This window comes from Adiantum capillus-veneris, chromosome 26 (assembly GCF_014529385.1).
Source record: "Adiantum capillus-veneris isolate H3 chromosome 26, ASM1452938v2, whole genome shotgun sequence".
Classification (NCBI taxonomy): domain Eukaryota; kingdom Viridiplantae; phylum Streptophyta; class Polypodiopsida; order Polypodiales; family Pteridaceae; genus Adiantum; species Adiantum capillus-veneris.
In genome coordinates, this window is record NC_140956.1 from 71,472,603 (window position 1) to 71,493,658 (window position 21,056).

General features: G+C 41.3%; 1 protein-coding gene across 1 annotated transcript; it reads left to right on the forward strand.

Moving 5' to 3' along the window:
- Positions 1 to 8,485: 8,485 nt before the first annotated feature.
- LOC147423637 (uncharacterized) lies at positions 8,486 to 15,093 on the forward strand. Its single transcript, XM_086501503.1, is given in 2 exon segments — positions 8,486 to 8,539; positions 14,470 to 15,093. Coding segments are annotated over 2 exon segments (678 nt in total).
- Positions 15,094 to 21,056: the final 5,963 nt, after the last annotated feature.

Below are 21,056 nucleotides of genomic sequence, written 5' to 3' on the forward strand. Positions count from 1 at the left end.
ATGCTTTTTGTTGCTCTCTCCACCTAAGCACTCTTGTAATTCTCATTAGGAATCTATTCTAATGAAATGCCCACTATGTTCATGATAATTTCCATTACACACAATTTTTTAGGCCATTAAATGTTACAATATTCCTTTGTGCAATCAAATTGTAAGGGCCTCATTTCTTGCACTTGTATTTTGGTTGTTTCTCTCATTAAAAATAGAGATTTCTTGCCACATAATTTTTGAACCCTTGTTCCTTGCACTCATTGTGTAAGCATTAATGCCTCATCACCTCCCTTTCTTTTGATGATGGGGGGGGGGGGGGGGGGGGGGGGGGGGGGTCTCTTGGCCCTCAAACCCCCTCGATGAACTAGGGATAAGTGATAGCGATCTATGACACAATCTCACCAGTCCTCAAGGGCCTCATATCAACTAGTAGAGACGTGGATTGCCATTCACCCGAATAATTGAAACCTCCATAATAAAGAGGGGTCCCAATTGTCGGAGATGATGTTGATTGATTGTAGAATGGGAAACAAATAAAATAGAAGGTGCCATTTATAGCTCTTTGTAGACTACTCTAATCAACATTGTGCTTCCATGGGTAGTCTTTGAAGGTCCATCAACAATTTTTATGGAGATTCTCTAGCATCAAAAATTCCATGCGGCTAGATTTAAACTATAGGTGGAGCAATATGGTATAGGGGCATTCACCACTACTATGCCGCTTTGTAACTAGGGATGGATTTTTACGTTGTATAAGCGACAAGATCCGCGTCGCTATCAGCATCCCTACAGAAATGTCGCTTATTCGATGCTCTTAGTGATGTTTATACATCACATAAGCGATTAAATTTGATGTGGCTTAAATGACGCTCGTCATCGCTTAAGTGATGCAAAATGTTTCTGTTAGTTTGCAATGCGTAAGCGATGATGAGTTAAATGGCATTGCTTAAGCGACGCTAACCTTTTTTTTTTCTTGCGATATTTGTGGTGGGTGTTGGGGTATAAAGCCCAAAGTGGTCGCCCAGGTAAGTGGGCGGGCCGCCAGGTATGTACACATATTCTTTTGTTAAAACCTAATAAGAACTCACTATGCTCTACACATTACAGTAGAGCGAGTTCACCATATCGTCGTGCTCTTCTTCTCGCACTCTCTCTCTCTCGCGTCGCACTTCCGCTCGTACTCCTTCAACTCGTATCAGAGCCAGGTTGAGGCTCGGGGCAGCACTGCAGGAGGCTAGAGTCACCAGCTCAGATTGGAGTGAAATTCGACAGGCAAAGACACGGCCCCAAATCTCGTGGGAAAGACCGAAGAGCTTGGTATTTTCAGAATTTCATTCTGAGGTCATCTCGGCCACCGTTCGGCTTCGACAAAGTTCTGCGCAACCCATTTTCGACTACGTGGTCTCAGCGGGTGCAGATCCGACTATGCAAATTTGGGGTTTTTGGCCTATGACTGCAGGTGCTGAGGATATCGACACTCCCAGAGTGCTGATTTGTGGTTGTCTACACATCAAAGGACGGCTCACAGTTCTTGGAGATGTGTCACATACCACACGGGCGCATCTACACACAGACTGTAGGCGACATCCACTAGTTCATCAGGTAGCTTGTGTTTGCTGCTTGATATTCCAGATTTCATCCTGACATTGCAGGTACTTCCACATGGGATGTATTGTCAGAGATGATGTATGTCTGTTGAGGGTTTGCTGGCTGTGAGTCACGCAGCAAACAACCGCCGCAGCGGTTACAGCATACAGTGGGAAATTTGTGGATGTATGACTTTGTGGGAAGTCTATGTACTGTCAGATTTACTGCAGCCTTTGTTGAGGGTCGAGTGAGGTTTTATTGAGCTGGGGGATTCTCGAATGTTGAGATCCTTTCGGTGATATAGGTCTTGGAGCGATCCCTCGAGCACCCTTAGATAGGCAGCTAGGATGTATTGACTGTGAGTTAGACAGTTGGGATTGCATCTTTGCTTTACTGCCGTTGAGGCATTGTCGCAGTCTATGCTTACAGGACAGTGACAGGACAGTCAGAGACAGTACATGTGCAGGACAGGTTTACCCACAGCTTACAGTGTCAGAGAGACAGTGTTTTTGAGCTGTTTTTTGGTCTGTTTTTTAGTACACCAGAGCCATTTTACAAAGGAGACTCTGCCGAAATTTATGCAGAATCTGAAGCTTTCTTGGTTCATTTGACAGGTTGATATTGGTTCAGAGGTCAGTTTACAGGGGAAACTCTGCCAAATTTTTCCCAGGAAAGTAAACTACTGTGAAGCGTAGCTATGGCTGGATCACAGGACACTGCTCTTTACAATATCAAGAAGCTGGATGGAACCAATTTCCCATTGTGGAAGAAGCAGATTTGGCACGTGTTGGTACAAAAGAAGCAGATAAAACCTATAAAGCTCAAGGGGATAAAAGCAGAAGATATGGACGAAGATGAATGGAGCGAAATGGATGAATTGGCACTTTCTACCATTATGCTGACTTTGGCAGAAAGCGTTTACTTCAATGTAGCAGACGAGATGTCGGCTTATCAAGCATGGTTAAAGCTGAGTGATCTTTATGAGAAGCAGAGTGCAGCTTCACAGGTATACTGGCTTAAGAAGCTTGTTGACTTGAAGATGAAAGAAGGGACACCTATGTCCAATCATCTGAATGAATTCAACACCATCTACAGCCAGTTGTCAGCTCAAGGTGTCAAGTTTGATGAACCTGTTAGAGCTATGTTCCTGTTGATCACATTGCCGGAAAGTTGGGACACTTTTCGCACAGCTTTGAGTAATTCTGCACCTCCAGATGGTTTGAACATAGCAGGTGTAGAAGGAAGTCTGCTTACTGAAGAAACCAATAGAAAGACAATGGACAAAGGCAAAGGAATAGCCTTAGTTGTCAGGGGAAGGACCAAAGAAAAGTACAAAGGTGGAAAGAGGAATCAGTCTCGTAGCAAGTCCCGCAGTGCTAAAGGCAAGAGTGACATAGAATGCTACCATTGTGGCAAGAAGGGTCACATGAAAAGAGACTGCAGAGAATGGAAAGCAGAGAAAGGCAAAGAGAAAGCTGAAGACCATGGTGAGAAGAACAAGTCCTCAGTGAAGATTCAAGAAATAAATGTGACAAACACTGTTGCAGAGGATGACAGTCTAGTGTCAGGAGACATCTACTTCTTGAAGAATACAATGGACTCAGCTCTTCTTACAGCATCTGATGGAAATGCACTGAGTGACTGGATTATAGACTCAGGGGCATCACTTCATGTGTCTCCAAACAAGGAGTGGTTTACCTCTTATGTGACCACTAAAGATCATGTTCGGCTAGGCGATCGGCAGACATGTGAGATCTTAAGTGTTGGAGATGTACAATTGAAGTTTCAGAATGGCTCTTCTTTCACGCTGAAGAATGTGAGACATGTTCCCGCAATTACAAAGAGCTTGATCAGCACAGGTTTACTTGATGATGCTGGCTACGTCACCACTTTTGGACAGAACATGTGGAAGACATCCAAGGGTTCTATGACAGTAGCACATGGAGTAAAGTCTGGAGGACTTTACATGATTTATGTATCAAATGTCTCTAAAAATGTAATCAATGTAACCCAGTAGCCGAACGTTTCTTTGTGGCATAGCCGGTTAGGACATATGTCCAAGAAGGGAATGGAAATCTTGTCTCGTTCTGGTTATTTGCCTGGATTTTTATTTAATGATTTTGAATTCTGTGAACATTGTCTGTATGGTAAGCAAACACAGCAGCCACATAAGCATAGAAGCAGTAGAAAAGATACACAGTTGGCACTTGTTCATAGTGATTTGTGTGGACCTATGCCTAACCTATCTCTAGGGGGAGCTTCTTACTTTATGACATTTATAGATGATTACTCGAGGAAAGTATGGGTTTACTTTCTCAAGCACAAGGATGAAGCGTTTAGTGTTTTCAAAACGTTTGTGACACTTGTGGAGAATCAAAGTGGCAAGAAGCTTAAATGCTTACGCACTGACAATGGTGGAGAGTATGTTTCAAAGGCCTTTCAGGACTTTTGTGAGTCAAAAGGTATAAAACGTGAACTTACTGCTCCTTACAATCCTCCTCAAAATGGTGTTGCTGAGAGGATGAATAGGACCATACAAGAGAAGGTCAGAAGTATGTTGTCTAATGCACAGCTGCCAAATGGGTTTTGGGCTGAAGCTGTATCAACAGCTGTTCATCTTGTAAATAGATCTCCTAGCAAGGTTTTGCAGAAGGATTCAGTGCCAGAGATGGTATGGTCAGGCAAAATGCCCTCATACAAGCATCTCAGAGTCTTTGGCTGTGAGGCATATACTCACGTTCCAAAGGAATTTAGGAACAAACTTGAGCCAAAGAGTAGAAAGTGCATCTTTCTAGGCTATGGTAATTCTGGTGAGATGGGGTACAGACTTTGGGATCCCGAATCCAGAAAGGTTGTCCGCAGCAATGATGTTCACTTTAATGAATCCAAATATCATTCTAAACCAGAGAGGGTTGAGGAGATTAGAAGAGTTGTCTTCCAAGAAGATGGACCTGCACGTGCAACACAAAATGTCAGGGCTCAAGAGGAGCAAGGACAGGATAGAGTGGAACCACAGGTTGTGGTTGAGCCTGAGCCACCTATTGTGCGTAGATCTGGACGTGTCACGCGACCTCCTGATAGGTTTTTTCCATCTATGAATTACGTCATTTTGATTGATTGCAATGAGCCTTCATGTTACAAGGAAGCAGTGCAAATGAAGGACTCCGGGAATTGGCAATTGGCCATGCAGTCAGAGATGACATCTCTGCATAAAAACAAGACATGGAAGCTAGTTAAATTACTACAGGGCAAAAAGGCTCTACCTTGTAAATGGGTTTACAGGTATAAGATCACCGCTCATGATAGTCAGCCAAAGTACAAAGCAAGGCTTGTTGCCAAGGGCTTTAAGCAAGAACAAGGCATTGACTTTGATGAAGTCTTCTCTCCGGTGGTCAAGATGACTACATTGAGATGCTTTCTTGCATTGGTTGCCATATTAGATTTGGTGTTGCACCAAATGGATGTCAAGACAACGTTCTTGCATGGTGATTTAGATGTGGAAATTTACATGCAGCAGCCAGAAGGGTTTGTTGAGAAAGGCAAGGAAGATTGGGTATGCCAGTTGTTAAAGAGTCTTTATGGCTTAAAACAATCACCGAGGGCATGGTACCATAAATTCCACAAGTTTATGCTTTCTCAAGGCTACAAACGTAGTGAGTTCGATCACTGTCTATATACAAAGAAGGCTAAGGATGGCAGTTGGCTGATCCTTATTTTGTATGTGGATGACATGTTGATTGCTGGCAAGCACTTGGAAGAAATTTCAGCTTTGAAGTCAAAGATGGCAAAATCGTTTGACATGAAAGACATGGGTGAGGCAAGTCATATACTTGGTATGCGCATTGAGAGAGACAGATCAAAGAAGTTGATTTGGTTATCTCAAACAGAGTATATTGACAAGGTTTTGCAACGTTTCAATATGGAGAAGGGAAAGGCATTGAGTGTTCCATTGCCACCATATGTGAAACTTAGCAAACAAGATTGTCGTGTGTCTGAGGAAGAACAGGCTGAAATGGATAAGATTCCATATGCGTCTGCAGTGGGTAGTTTGATGTATGCAATGATTGCTACTCGCCCAGACATTGCATTTGCAGTGGGAGTAGTAAGTCGATACATGTCAAACCCAGGCAAGAAACATTGGGAGGCAGTGAAAGGAATATTGAGATACCTGAAAGCTACAAAGAGTATGCGTATATGCTATGGGAGTCAGGAGCTAAGTGTAAAGGGTTTTACAGACTCAGATTATGCAGGTGACTTAGACAGCCGAAGGTCTACGTCAGGGTATGTCTTTACATTGGCTGGTGGAGCAGTATCATGGCGTTCTAGATTACAAGATTGTGTTACTCAGTCTACTACAGAGGCTAAATATGCTGCAGCATCCGAGGCATGCAAAGAATCAATTTTGCTTAATCGACTAGTAACAAATCTGGGAATCAAAGAAGAGATGCCTGTGCTATATTGTGATAGTCAAAGTGCTATACAATTGGCTCGCAATCCATTTTATCACTCAAAGACAAAGCATGTGGATGTGAAGTATCATTTCATCAGGGAAATGCTCGAGGATAAGCAACTTCAGCTTGTCAAAGTTCACACCACAGAAAATCCTGCTGATCTACTTACAAAAGGACTTCCCTCAGAGAGCTTTGCGCATTTTCGCAAGCAGTTAGGTGTAGGGTAGTACATCTCTTGTATATTAGCTTGTATAGTAGCTTCTCTCACACTTAAAGTACCACATTGCACTTTAAGTGGGAGGTTGTTGGGGTATAAAGCCCAATGTGGTCACCCAGGTAAGTGGGTGGGCCGCCAGGTATGTACACATATTCTTTTGTTAAAACCTAATAAGAACTCACTATGCTCTACACATTACAGTAGAGCGAGTTCACCATATCGTCTTGCTCTTCTTCTCGCACTCTCTCTCTCTCGCGTCGCACTTCCGCTCGTACTCCTTCAGTGGGGCTCTTCAAGAGACCGGCCATTTCAAGCAAGGCTCTCTCTCTCTATCACACACACACACACACACACACAAGGCTCTCTCTCTCTCTCTCACACACACACACACACACACACACAATGCTCTCTCTCTCTCTCTCTCTCTCTCTCTCTCTCTCTCTCTCTCTCTCTCTCTCTCTCTCTCTCTCTCTCTCTCTCACACACACACACACACACACACACACACACACACACACACACACACACACACAAAGCTCTCTCTCTTTCGCTTACGTACGCTAAACAAAAAGAGTTGAAGCGAAATGTGTACACTCGAAAGCGTTCTACATACACTACAACAAAAGAACAAGTAGTGAATTTATGCAAACACAAAATTGAAAATTTGAATGATCATGGAATGGTCTTTTCTTCCTTGACACATTGCGATTACAAAAATAATTAAACTAATTTGAATATGAACAAAAATACTTGATAGTATAAACAAAAACAATTTGCATTGCATTTATACGCCCGTACTGAAAAAATTCTACGTATAAAACGCCATTATACGCCGAAATCCTGTATAATCACCGTATAGCCGTTTTTTGTTTGTTTTTGATCGAAAAATATTTTATATAAGAATCATCGCCGATTTCAATCGAAAGCAGTGCCAGAGCTTGAGGAAGATTTTGGGACAGACAGAGCTTGAGGTAAAATTTTGAACTTGTCCTCTTCTTTTCTAATTTGTTTTTGTGTGTTGTGCCAGACTCGTGTGGTGTAGTTGTTTTACTCTCACCACAGAGTTGGCTTGCAGGTTATATGCCACTTCGTGGTGTGTAGCCATCCAGCTCATTCTAGAAGTGTGTAGAAACTAGTCACTTTTCTCGTGTTGTGCAGCCACTTGGCTCACTGCAGAGAAGGGTTTTAGGACAGACTTAGATTCTCACTAATGTGGTGCAATTGTCTTTCTCTCACCACAAGGCTAAGTTTAGGGTTTAGTGGTTGACTCGTGGAGTGCAGTAGGCATGATGCTACACCTCTCAGTCCAGAGTGACTTATAGGTTGCTCAATTTTAGATCAGCTCATATTATTGTTTGTTTCACGTAGACACACAAGAGTTCTATTCGTCAAACACAGAGTGGAGAGATGCGTAGTTTAGGCCCTCTTCATCTTTGTGTGACACACTGGTTATTCTTGTGTTTTGGACTCCAAAGACACATCATTGTTCATCACTAGATGACTTGGTATTGTCTTGGATGTAGATACATACGATATTTGACCTGCATCTGAGATTGTTAAGTTGTCCGTTGATGTTTGTGCTGTGAGTTCCACACACTTCATTAGGGATTGGATTAAGTCGCATCATCGTTCTTACTACATAGAAATACGAGGGATACATTTGTTTACCTAAGAGTGGAGAGATGCATACATATGCCCTCTTCATCTTAGCATGACACGCCTTGTACTTTCTGATGTGTAGATACGCCACTCATTACTAGATGACTTGGTGGTCTCTTGGATGTAAATATGTACGATGTTTGACCACAATCCAAGATTTTTAAATTGTCCGCTGTTGGTTGTGTTGTGCGTTCCACACACTTCATCAGGGATTAGATTGGTTAATCTATGAATCAACATTACAACAACGCCCAGGACTTGTGTTGAGTGTACCTCACACACTGAGCTGGGTTGTTCACATTCACACTCCGTTTGTTTACATGTATTATGTAACGCCCATAACCTGGTCTAGTTCTTGTGATGAGCGTACCTCACACTCCTGGCATGATCACCTTTCTCCATCTCTCTCTTTGTGTATTCTCCTCTCTATTGTACAATGTATTGCAATCATAATATATCATCGTTTGCTATGAATTAAGTCAAATTGTGTATAGAATTTGAATTAACAAACATGATACGAATTTGATAGTTTCCCCTCTTCTCTGAAAACATTTATGTTATAAAATTATATGTTGCAAATATGGCGGATATTAAGCTGACAAAACATCAACGAAAATTTGCCTGCGAAGTGATAGTATGTCACTTTCATCACATGTCAGAGCCTAAGCTTCGTCGTTGCCTAAACACCTCTGCTCTAGAATAGTATTATCAAATTCACAGAGGCCTTAGAGAAGCCTGTCTTTGAGGAGCTTTAGCACGCATTTACACCCACTGCTTTTGACATATCTCTAATGACATTCAGTTCATTATTGAACATGGTCAAGCAGTCTATTGGACAGATTGCGAAGATTTTTCAAGATTAAAAAAATCCTAAAATCATTACTTTGCCAGGCATAGCTACTCACATACGACTTGTTCAACAGTTGTATACTAAGTTCAAGAACAAGGGAAAGCTGGAAAGAGCAGCAAAGCGCATGAGAGTGGAAGTCAGCTCTTTTGATGCTATTATAGAGCCAAAAACTACGGTTAGAATAGTATCTACTGCTAGTGCCACTCTCGCTCTTGATCAGTCTCAGCTCCCCCCTGTATTACATCTTTTGCTAGAAACTGCAATCTTCACATACAAGCTCCATAGTTGGGAGAAGGGAGATGGGCACACGTGAAGCGTGTAGGTGTCAGCATGGACCCACAGTGGATCAACAGGTCAAGGACAAAGCTACAGCTTTAGACATCGCTCATCATGAAATTATTTATCCACTTGCCATGGTCCGCCACATAGAGCGTCTAATGCTCATTTCACATTTTTGGAATGGCGACCATGTAGAGAGTGCACTCTAGATGGCAGTCAACCTGCCATTCGCGATTATGTAACCGCATAAGTAACATTAGAGTTATTCCAAAATAAAATTTTGCATACAATAAACGCTCTTCTTTAGACTCTGAAGTATCTACATGCGCATGACTATCCCCACAATGATCTTCACTCCCGCAACATGATGCTTCACTTTGGACAGAAGGGGGTTTATGCAGGCATTGTGGATTGGGGGTCATGTACAAAGACCAAAACAACGGCATGCTTTCCTCCTCTCTGCAACTTGCCAATAGAAACTAGAAAGCAGAGTGAGAGAGATTTTCCATGGGCTGCCCCAGAATGCATATCTACTAATCCCCCTCCTTGGAATAAAGCCATGGATATCTACTCCATGTATCATACTTGTAAACGACTCTTGAAGTGCATGGAAGTGCCACAAGAGAAAAACAAAAGAGTTTTTTTAGGAAATGTACTTACCCACCTTGAGAGTGGCAAGCGAAACAATCCCTTAGCCTGACCTAATGCTTTTGATCTTTCCCTATATCTAAACGGTGCCCATAGAGCGGGCTATGACATTGCAATCATTTTTGGTCTACGACCAAGTGATGAATTTTTTATTATCCTCTTTAGTTTTGCTTGAGACATAGTGTGATGGCTCTACACAGGACAAACAAACTTCTATCTGTCATGGATGCTTGAGAGTCAGTCGCCGCTGCCTGCATCATCGCTAGAAGGCTCTAGAAGAATCTAGAAGATTCTAGAAGTTCTAAAAGCATCAAGGAGTTTCTAGAAGCATGGAGAAGCTTCCGGAAGAATCTAGAAGTTTCTGGAAAGCTCTAGAAAGTTGAAAGATCTAGAAGGTTCTAGAAGAACTAGAAGGATCAAGAAGTTTCTAGAAGCTTGGAGAAGATTCCGAAAGAATCTAGAAGTTTTTGGAAAGCTCTAGAAAGTTGAAGAAGGATCCAGAAGGTTCTAGAAGATTCTAACCTCCTCAAGAAGAACCTAGAAAGTCCTAACCTCCTCAAGCACTAGTATAAATACGGGTCTTGGGCCACAAGCCCCTTAGTCTTGCCAACACCAGATGTGAGGCTCCTATGAGGAAAGCCCTCTTCTAGTTCTTGTCTTATGTTCAAGTCTTGTCCTTGCAATCAAGCCTTGTCTTGTACTCAAGTCATGTAATCCAAGTCTTGTATCTAGCTCTCTTAATAAAGTATTAAGTCTTGTAATCAACATTAAGCTTATCATCAAGTCCCAAGTTCTTGTACATTGTGAGCGCTTCCTCTTGCTCTCTTCTAGCTCTATACGTGCTCATAACACATAACAGTTTGGCAAAACTACCATCTCTTAATCTTCTCAAGCCATCATGGAGCCGACGATGGAAAGTCTCATCCACGCATTGCAAAGTATCCAAGCTCAGTTACAAGAACTTCGCGAGAGCAATGCTCAACTTCAAGCAGGGCAACCCCTAATCTTGGGACCGGCGTTGCAAGATCTTCAACCTCAAATTCAAGAGCTTCAAGAGACAAGCACACATCAAGCACAAGCTGCAAGATCTAGCTATTCTCAACAACATAAGAAGGAGCTGAATGTCAGCATGCCTGAAAAAATTGATGGGACTAGATCAAAGTTTAGAGGTTTTCTCCAACAAGTGTGTCTCTTCATTCGAATGCAACGAGAGCGTTATCCAGATGATGCCTCTCAAGTAGGCCTTATTGGGACCCTCCTCTCGGGTATGACTCTCTCTTGGTTTGCTCCCTTACTTGAAAAAGAATCTCCTCTCCTTCATGACTTTGAAGCTTTTGTGCGGGAGTTCTCTGCAACCTTTGGGGATACTGATAGAGCAAGGGTTGCTGAAACCAAACTTAGAAATCTCCTCCAAGGATCAAGACCTGCATCCTTCTATTCATCCGAATTTCAACAGCTCACTTATGATCTGACTTGGCATGAGGAATATTTCATTAGCCAATTTCCGTGGGGATTAAAGGATGATGTAAAAGATCTTTTATTGACAATGCCAAAGGTTCACACACTAAGCGAGTTTATCTCTCAAGCAATAGAATGTGATAATTGACTATTTGAGAGGAGACAAGAGAGGCGTCTTGGGGCAACATTGCAACCCCAAACATAAGTGACACATAATGGCTACACAACTCAATAGGGCCATGAATCAAGCATTGAGCCCATGCAAATTGATTCAGCACGATTTCAACCTCTCTCAGCCCAGGAGAAGCAAAGGCGACGCGTTAATGGCTTATGTATGTATTGCGGAGAGCAGGGGCACCTACTTCATCAGTGTCCAAGGAAGAGAAGGATGAAGGTTCATGGTGCAATGGCCTCAACGTGTTTGGGAAACATGGACATCCAACCCCAATAGAGACCAACCGGTTGGACAAAAGCCAAGAAAAAAAAGGTCTCTTTCTTCCCGCTGATTCCACTTCAAGTTTTATGCTATCGGTCAAGATCCATATGCCAGGTAGGCACATGGATTGTGAAGCATTACTAGATTCAGGTGCAACGGCGTGCTTCATGGACAAAGAATTTGCAAAAGAACATGCATACCACTTGTGGAGAAATCTAATCCAGAAACTGTAGAAGTCATTGATGGTCGTCCCCTCACTTCAGGGGATGTCAGGTATGAAACTCGCCCCATAGAAGTAACATTGCAGGAGCATGTTTCAAGAATAGCGTTCAATATTATACAAAGCCCAAGCAGTCCAATTGTTATTGGGCTACCGTGGCTTGAATTACATAACCCCGACATTGATTGGAGGGCTCGGAGAATTGAACCACAAAAAGTCCAAAAGAAGAAGGGAAGGCATAATAGGCCTATATATCTTGGAGCCAAGGTCTTCATGCGTGCAGCCAAAAAGTATCCAACTTTCCTAATATTTGCAACACCAACCGACATGTCGACAACAAAAATCATGGAGGCATTGCCACGTCAATATCAAGATTACAATGATGTTTTTGAGAAGAAGAATGCAGACCTCTTATCGGAGCATCGACCCTATGATTGTGCTATAGATCTTCAGGAGGGAACCCAACCCCCTTTTGGCCCAATATACAAGCTATCTCACGATGAATTGGTAGAATTACGGAAAAATATTGATGAGAATCTTGCTAAGGGGTTCATACGGCATTCAAAGTCCCCAACAGGAGCTCCAATGCTCTTTGTAAAAATGAAGGACGGAACTCTCCGGATGTGTGTGGATTATAGGGGCCTAAGAAGATCACCGTCAATAATCGCTATCCCCTTCCCTTGATCCCAGAGCTTCTTGAGCGCAAGGCAAGAATATTTACAAAAATAGATCTTTGTGGTGCTTACAACCTAGTCAAAATCAAAGAAGGTGATGAATGGAAGACAGCCTTTCGGACAAGGTATGGCCGCTTTGAATATACCGTCATGCCATTTGGTCTCACAAATGCCCCTACTGTTTTTCAACATTTAATGAACGATATCTTTCGGGAGTATTTGGATTATTTTGTGGTAATATATTTGGATGATATCTTGATATTTTCCAAGAATCAAGAAGAGCATGAACACCATGTACGATTAGTGCTTGAAAAGCTTCGTGCATCAGGGTTATATGCAAAGTTGGAGAAGTGCTCTTTTTCATCAACTTAAGGTGGAATTTCTTGGTTATGTGATTTCTGAAAAGGGAATCTCCATGGATCCAAAGAAGGTTCAAACCATCCCTGATTGGGAGACACCCACCTCGGTAAGAGATGTTCAATGTTTACTCGGATTTGCAAATTTTTATCGTATCTTTATACAGGGATACTCCAAGGTGGTTACAGCACTCACAAGGTTGACAGGCCATAATAAGTTTGTCTGGGACTCAGAGGCCGCGAAATCATTTCAGACTCTCAAGCAAGCTTTCACGACCGCACCCATTCTAATTCATGCAGATCCTACAAAGCCTTTCATCCTAGAAACAGACGCTTCAGATTTTGCCCTTGGCACTATTCTATCCCAAGTAGGAGAGGATGGTCGAGTACATCTAGTGGCTTTTCATTCCTGCAAGTTCTCAGCTGTAGAAATCAATTATGAAATCCATGACAAAGAGCTCTTAGCAATCATCGACTCCTTCGACACTTGGCGTCACCTACTTGAAGGACCTCCTCGTAAGATCACTGTCTATACAGATCACAAGAATTTGGAATACTTCATGACATCCCACATCTTGAATCGTCGCCAAGCCAGGTGGAGTGGTATCCTATCAAGGTTTGATTTTCTTATCTCTTATAGACCTGGCCGTCAACAAGCTAAGCCAGATGCCTTATCAAGAAGATCCTACCTTGCACCTAGAGAAGGCGACACAGCATTTGATCAACAAGAGTCGGTGATTTTGAAACTTGAGCAGCTTAAGCTAAATGCCACCATGAGCCAAGCTCATGAAGATTCTACTTTTCTTTCTAAGGTGAAGACGCAAATTGCCAAAGACCCACTTGCTCAGAATATTAGACAACAACTACAAGGACAAGAGGTTAATGAGGACTTTCAAGAAATTGATGGACTAATTTACTATAAGGGTCTTCTCTATAATCCGCCAGGACCAACACGCTTGGAGGTACTTCAACAACAGCATGATCTTCCATCAGCAGGGCATTTTGGGGTTAATAAGACAATTGAGCTTCTCTCCCGTGACTTTTGGTGGTCTCAAATGTGGAAGCTTGTCAAGGAGTATGTAGGCACTTGTGACACTTGCAATAGATCAAAGGCCCCTCATCATCATCCTCATGGGTTACTCCATCCCTTGCCCATTCCAACCAAACCATGGTCATCCATCTCTATGGACTTCATTGTAGAGCTGCCCTTGTCACAAGGATTTGACTCCATTTTAGTAGTCGTAGATCGGTTTACAAAAATGGCACACTTCATTCCAGCCACTAAAACCATCACCAGCGAAGGTACGGCCAAACTCTTTCTATAGCATATCTATCGTTATCACGGATTACCGGATGACATAGTTTCTAATCGAGGCCCACAATTCATCTCTAGCTTTTGGAAAAGCTTATTTAAGCTACTCGGAGTACAAATCAACCTCTCCTCAGCCAATCACCCACAAAGTGATGGACAAACAGAGAGAGTAAATCAAATTTTGGAACAGTATCTCCGTTGTACTATCAATTATCACCAGAATAATTGGGTTGAGCTCCTACCGCTAGCAGAATTCTCCTATAATAACAGTTTTCATGCCTCCACCCGTCACACTCCATTCTTTGCTAATTATGGTCAACATCCCAAACAGGATATCCATAGACACTATCAAGTCAACAATCCAGCTGCTAGTCATCTTACACAACAATTATCTGCCATTCACAAAGAACTTACAATTCATATCAAAGAAGCTCAATCCAAGTATAAGGAAAGTGCAGATCTCCATCGTATGCAGCATCCAAAATACAAAGAAGGGGATAAAGTGTGGCTCCTCCGATGTGATCTGCATTCATCTCGTCCCTGTCAAAAGCTTGATTATCGAAGGCTTGGCCCATTTAAAATTATCCGTCAAGTCAATCCAGTCACCTAACGACTCCGATTGCCCTGATCCATGAAAATCCATCCGATCTTTCATGTTTCAGTCCTAAAACCTTGTCACACATCTAAGATCCCAGGAAGAGCCCTACAACCACCTCCTTCGGTTGAGATTCAAGGACATGACAAATATGAGGTCAAGAAAGTCGTACATTCTCGAGTTTCACGTGGCAGGTTACAGTACTTGGTGCATTGGAAAGGCTATGATGTTAGTGAACGAACCTGGGAACCAACACACAATCTACAACATGCATCTCTCAAAGTCCAAGAGTTCCATCAACAACATCCATGGAAGCCCAACTCAAGGAATACCACTGCTCCTCGTAGAACTCATCGCTAGGGGTGATGTCATGGATGCTTGAGAGTCAATCTCACTGCCTGCATCATCGCCTATGTCATTGCCTACATCATCACTAGAAGGCTCTAGAAGAATCTAGAAGGATCTAGAAGATTCTAGAAGTTCTAAAAGCATCAAGGAGATTTTAGAAGTTTCTAGAAGCATGGAGAAGCTTCCGGAAGAATCTAGAAGTTTCTGGAAATCTCTAGAAAGTTGAAGAAAGATCTAGAAGGTTCTAGAAGAACTAGAAGGATCAAGAAGTTTCTAGAAGCTTGGAGAAGATTCCAGAAGAATCTAGAAGTTTCTAGAAAGCTCTAGAAAGTTGAAGAAGGATCCAAAAGGTTCTAGAAGATTCTAACCTCCTCAAGAAGAACCTAGAAAGTCGTAACCTCCTCAAGTAACCTCCTCAAGCACTAGCATAAATAGGGGTCTTGGGCCACAAGCCCCTCAGTCTTGCCAACACCAGTTGTGAGGTCCTATGAGGAAAGCCCTCTTGTAGTTCTTGTCTTATGTTCAAGTCTTGTCCTTGCAATCAAGCCTTGTCTTGTACTCAAGTCATGTAATCCAAGTCTTGTATCTAGCTCTCTTAATAAAGTATTAAGTCTTGTAATCAACATTAAGCTTATCATCAAGTCCCAATTTCTTGTACATTGTGAGCGCCTCCTCTTGCTCTCTTCTAGCTCTATACGCGCTCATAACATATAACACTATCTATGTTCACTTGAGGTGAGAAAGTATCTGCACGTCAAAATCGAACTTACCTAAATAAAACTCACCTCTATTCTATTATATTTTGCTGACAGATAACCTCATGTGAGAGTACACTCTGTACACAATGATAATCTTTAAATTATATCACCAATTCACTTCCACGTGTCAGTAAACCGAGCACGTAGCAAGTGATTCCTAAAAATTAAACACCTTGTATGAGGGAGAGTTTGAGCTCTACACAACATACAAAGTTTACATAATTTGATATTTTAAACAAAAAATTAATGAAATTTCAACAAAACATTAAATTAGATTTAATAAAAAATTTAAAATTTTTTGAATTTTTATTTTTTAAATTATAAACAAAATTATTTTTTTTTGTCTCCTCTTGACATGGAATACCTTTTGTGAGGAACACTAGCCTCAACAAGGCGCGGTGTCGATATATATACTTTTTTTTCGATCAATACATCTTTTGATTGAATTTTTTTTTGTCCTAAACATCTTTCGATTGAAAGATTTTTCGATTAACTTGATCTGTACAAAACAGATCCAAAGTTTAGGAATATTTGTATTCACATCATTCTAAAAACTATGGAATGAAAATCTATATATATATAATTATGAAAGTGGCTATGAAGTTGGTCTTGCCCATGCGACCCAAGTGGGTTGTCTGGCCGCTCGCAACTCTAGCTTGTGTGTGTTGCCTCCTACATTACATTCATTGAAAATAAAATGATATTACAGTTACATTATTGGTGAATACATAAGTAATTTCAAATTGTAAATTGACGTACTTTTTGCTATGAGAATGCTGCCTGTAGTTGCATCTCCCGTCAAAAGTGGGTCCATGACTCCTCATGGAATCCCAAAGGTCTCTTCTTTTTAGGGACCATAGCATACTTCCTGTTTGTGTTCACAACAAGAGGAAACAATATATGTTTGTATGTATGTATATATATATATATATATATGTATGTATATGTATATGTATGTATATAGATTCAGATTCCTCGTACTCCATCACCTCCATATTATAGTCGTGAAGACCACTCTCATACGATGGAACATAAAGAAGAGCCTTCAGAGAGAGAACCTTCAATTTATTATGAAGAGGAGAGAAATCCATGTTGATGCGATAGATGTCGAGGCTTACATCAAAGACCACGACGCCAATGTCGTATACATGAGTTGGATTGGGGTGTTTATGCTCATGCACCAACGCTCGCACACCAAGATGAACCTATGGCTAGTACTCTAATTTATATTTATTTAAATTTTTATAGTTAATTGTGTCAATAATATAAATAATATTTCACATGTAGGGACATGCATCTCTAGTTAATGATGAGGATGCCATCTATGTTCAAGCTGCTCATCATTCTCACACACGACATGGTCATGCAATCCAAGGATTGCAAATGGACGTTTTGTGAAAACCTTTGCCTCCTGGCCTTGAGAGTGAGACTCATGGAGCTTATGCATTGCCCAATTGTCTATTGTCTTTAGTGCATACATATAATTATAGACACTATGGGGGATGGCATGGAAAATCTCTTCCTAGAGATGGAGAGTTTTTTAGCTTTTGGGGTGCTTGTTACATGATAGCTCTTTCTAGCCTTCCGAATGGAGGACATGGCCTATTCAATGCACAAAATCTACAAGTCCCACCACATTAAGAGATGACCCTTTTGTGCTTTTGTGGACCTATATATGAATAGGACCCTTCGCATCAGTTGGCACGCTACATCCATAGCATGATCACTTATGGTTTGTGTCTCAATGAAGCATCCCTTTCAGATAGAGGCATTACCCATGCAGAAATTCAAAGACTTTCTGTAGATGGAAGACCATATACACATGGAAACACAGCTGGCTTACTTTATAGTAGTCGACGAGGAAGGAACGCAAGAACCAAGTGCACATTAGTGGAATGCCAAAATGGACATGAACCAGAGTACATGAGCAAAGATGTTCCAAGATACATTTTTGTAAATGTTGTTAGATTATTACGTGTCGGTGATTAACAATTAGCGAACTACGGATTTTGTAGTTCATAAAGAGCACCTCCACCTCTAAATTGAGTATGTAAAAGTGTATATAAGAAACGTGCAATAGTGGATTATGTATCAAATTTTTGAAATTTACACGTCTATGTTTGATACTATTGAGTTTTTTGCTTAATCAATTGGTTTCTTTTTTAAATGCTAAGTATGTGCTTAAAAATATTAAGTTTTATTTTTGTATATAATATGATTATAATTGTGTCTATGTGATAGGTTCCAAAGTATGATGTTGAAAATGATGTGTGTCTACCTTCTCATGACATCTCACGTATGTCAATTGAGTATATGAAACTCCTTTGTAAAAGTGATCCAAATAGCTATGAGGGATTAAAGAAACTATATGGCTCACATTTTGACAAAGAGAACGATGTTTTTGATGAGGATGATGTCATGGATGATTTTATTCTTGATGGGTATGAAGAAAGTGAAGCATGTAACAACGAAAGTTTTCTTAGAGTAGAAGCACTAGAGCAAATCTACAAAGGAGCAAATTTGTCACGATTAGTTTCAATACTTAATTTATATATGGTCTTTGCTTGAAATGTTGTAGGCTACTATCTCAAAAGTTCTTACCCTTAAACAATGTGCTTCCTACATCAAGAGATGAAGTGAAAAAGATGTTGAGCAAGTTTGGACTTGATTACAACACCATACACGCACGTTCCAACGATTGTATTTTAAATAGAATTGAATACAAAAATGAATATGTCCAAAATCTAAAACATCTCATTATAAAGATACGAGCGACAGATCCCTTGTAAGATGCTTTGACATTTTTCGTTGGCACCCCATATCCAACACATATTTCGAACCCCAGATTTAGCAAGACTTATGGACTAGGGAGCAAAGATGCAAGTACGGATGGGATTATGAGAATTCCCTCGGATTGCCCTGTTTACAAGCATATCAATATAAAAAGGCATGAGTTTGAAACAGAACCACGACACATTAAGATGGGTGTTGGTTTGGATGGTGTGAATCCATTCTCCACGCGCTCAAGTAACTGGTTTACTTGGCCAGTAGTTCTAGCTAACTACAATCTGCCACCCTATATTTGTTTGGATGGTATGAATCTGTAATGGAAATGGCCTATGAACTTTAAGAGTAGTGGAATTAGGAAATTAGGTGAAGCACTTTTGAGAGATTACTTTGTGAGCATAGTGGGTGAACTTAATTGATGGTAGCAACATAAACATGGTACCTAGTTAACTTGGAATGAACAATACTTTTGCAAGAGAGAGAGCTTAGAGAACATGACAATAGTTGAGGACCGGATTCATATGGAGCCGGTCCCTCCTCCAATAGGCAATGACCTGCGTGATGCAATGAAGATGGAAAGCTTCATGCATCACAAGCATAACATAAACTTGTAGAAAGCATTAACTATCCCAAGCCTCAGTCCCAAGGCCTCAAACACCTTCAAAGGTGGAGAGAGCTAGCTGGGAAAGAAGTAGGGAAGAGGAAGAAGAAACATTCCATAGGAGAAAGAAATAGTTCCTCACTTATCATTACTCTTCTTGCTAGCATACATAATAGCATAGTAATGGAGATGGAGAAGATGGAAAGCTTAATCATTGAAGCATGGATCTTGGTTGGATTTACATTCCATAGCCAAGAGTGTTGATATAGGCTCTCACTTCTCACAAGCTTGGAGAAGGAGGTGGTGTTCCTCAACTTTCACCAAGTGAGAATGCTGCTCCAAATGAGTGTGTGTGTGGAGTATATTCCCCTAGCACCCCCCTTGCTTGCTTGGGGTGAATTGCAACCTATCCACATGTTGCAATCTCATTGGACCCCTCTTTAGCCCAACCAATAGCATTCAAGCACACCATGTGGTTAAGCTTAGTGAGAGGCTGACACTTGTTCCATGTGCCCTTTTAGAAAAGGGGGTGCCCCTTGGGTGAGTGGAAGGTTAGGTCAAAGATTCCCCTAACTTTGGGACTTTTATGCATAGGATAGCAACTTCCTCATTAAGTGTGTAGGGTCTCTTTTTTACTTAAGCATCTTACCCCCCATGCATAAGAAGCTTCTCAAGCAACTTCCTCATTAAGGTGTAGGGTCTCTTTTTGACTCAAGCATCTTACCCCCCATACATAGGAAGCTTCTCAAGCAACTTCTTCATTAAGGTGTAGGGTCTCTTTTTGACTCAAGCATCTTACCCCCCATGCATAGGAAGCTTCTCAAGCAACTTCCTCATTAAGTGTGTAAGGTCTCTTTTTGACTCAAGCATCTTACCCCCCATGCATAGGAGGCTTCTCAAGCAACTTCCTTATTATGTGTGTAGGGTCTCTTTTTGACTTAAGCATCTTACCCCCCATGCATAGGAAGCTTCTCAAGCAACTTCCTCATTAAGTATGACAAGTACCTCAAGTACCTTAGTCATCAAGCATGACAAGCACCTTACGTGGAGTTCCCACCTCAAGCTCAGCCCTAACTTGCCTAAGGTCAAAGGCAACTTTAGGTCAGGCTCCCACTCAGCCCTAGCTTGCCTAAGGTCAAAGGCAACTTTAGGTCAGGTTCCCACCTCAAGCACAACCCTAGCTTGCTTAAGGTCAAAGACAAGTTTAGGTCGGGTTCCCACCTCAAGCTCAGCCCTAGCTTACTTAAGGTCAAAGGACTTTTAACACTAACCATTGGATGTCTTTAATGAAGCTAACCCTAAGGTATTTTAAGCTCCATTAGTTAACCTTGCTCTTTGACAAACCATCCCTCATTTGGGCCCCTTTACCATTGGCACCGTGTTGAGATAGATCCGTAAGTACATATCTATATTCTAACCCTTGATCCCATTTATTATCCCATATTAAATGATCAGTTTAATATGAGAAAATCATTTGGGTTGGTTAGATATTAGATATTTAATGACATTATCTCGCTCTTGAAATCATAGTCATCCTGGACTATGAAGTAAAAGAGATAAATTCATAGTCATCCTGGACTATGAAGTAAAAGAGATAAATTCATAGTCATTGGTCAATTTGTCTTAGCGGGTAGAGGATCCCTTTTTACCCTACGACATCATTCCAAGATGGATGACTAATTCATTTGGTGCTTGGGAGACGTAGCTGCCGCAAGCATGTCTGCTCTTTAGTCCATATCATACTTCCAAAGTAGAGTGACAAGTTCTACTTGGTGTTTGGGAGACGTCGTCACCACAAACATGATTCTAAGCATGCATACTATTTAAAT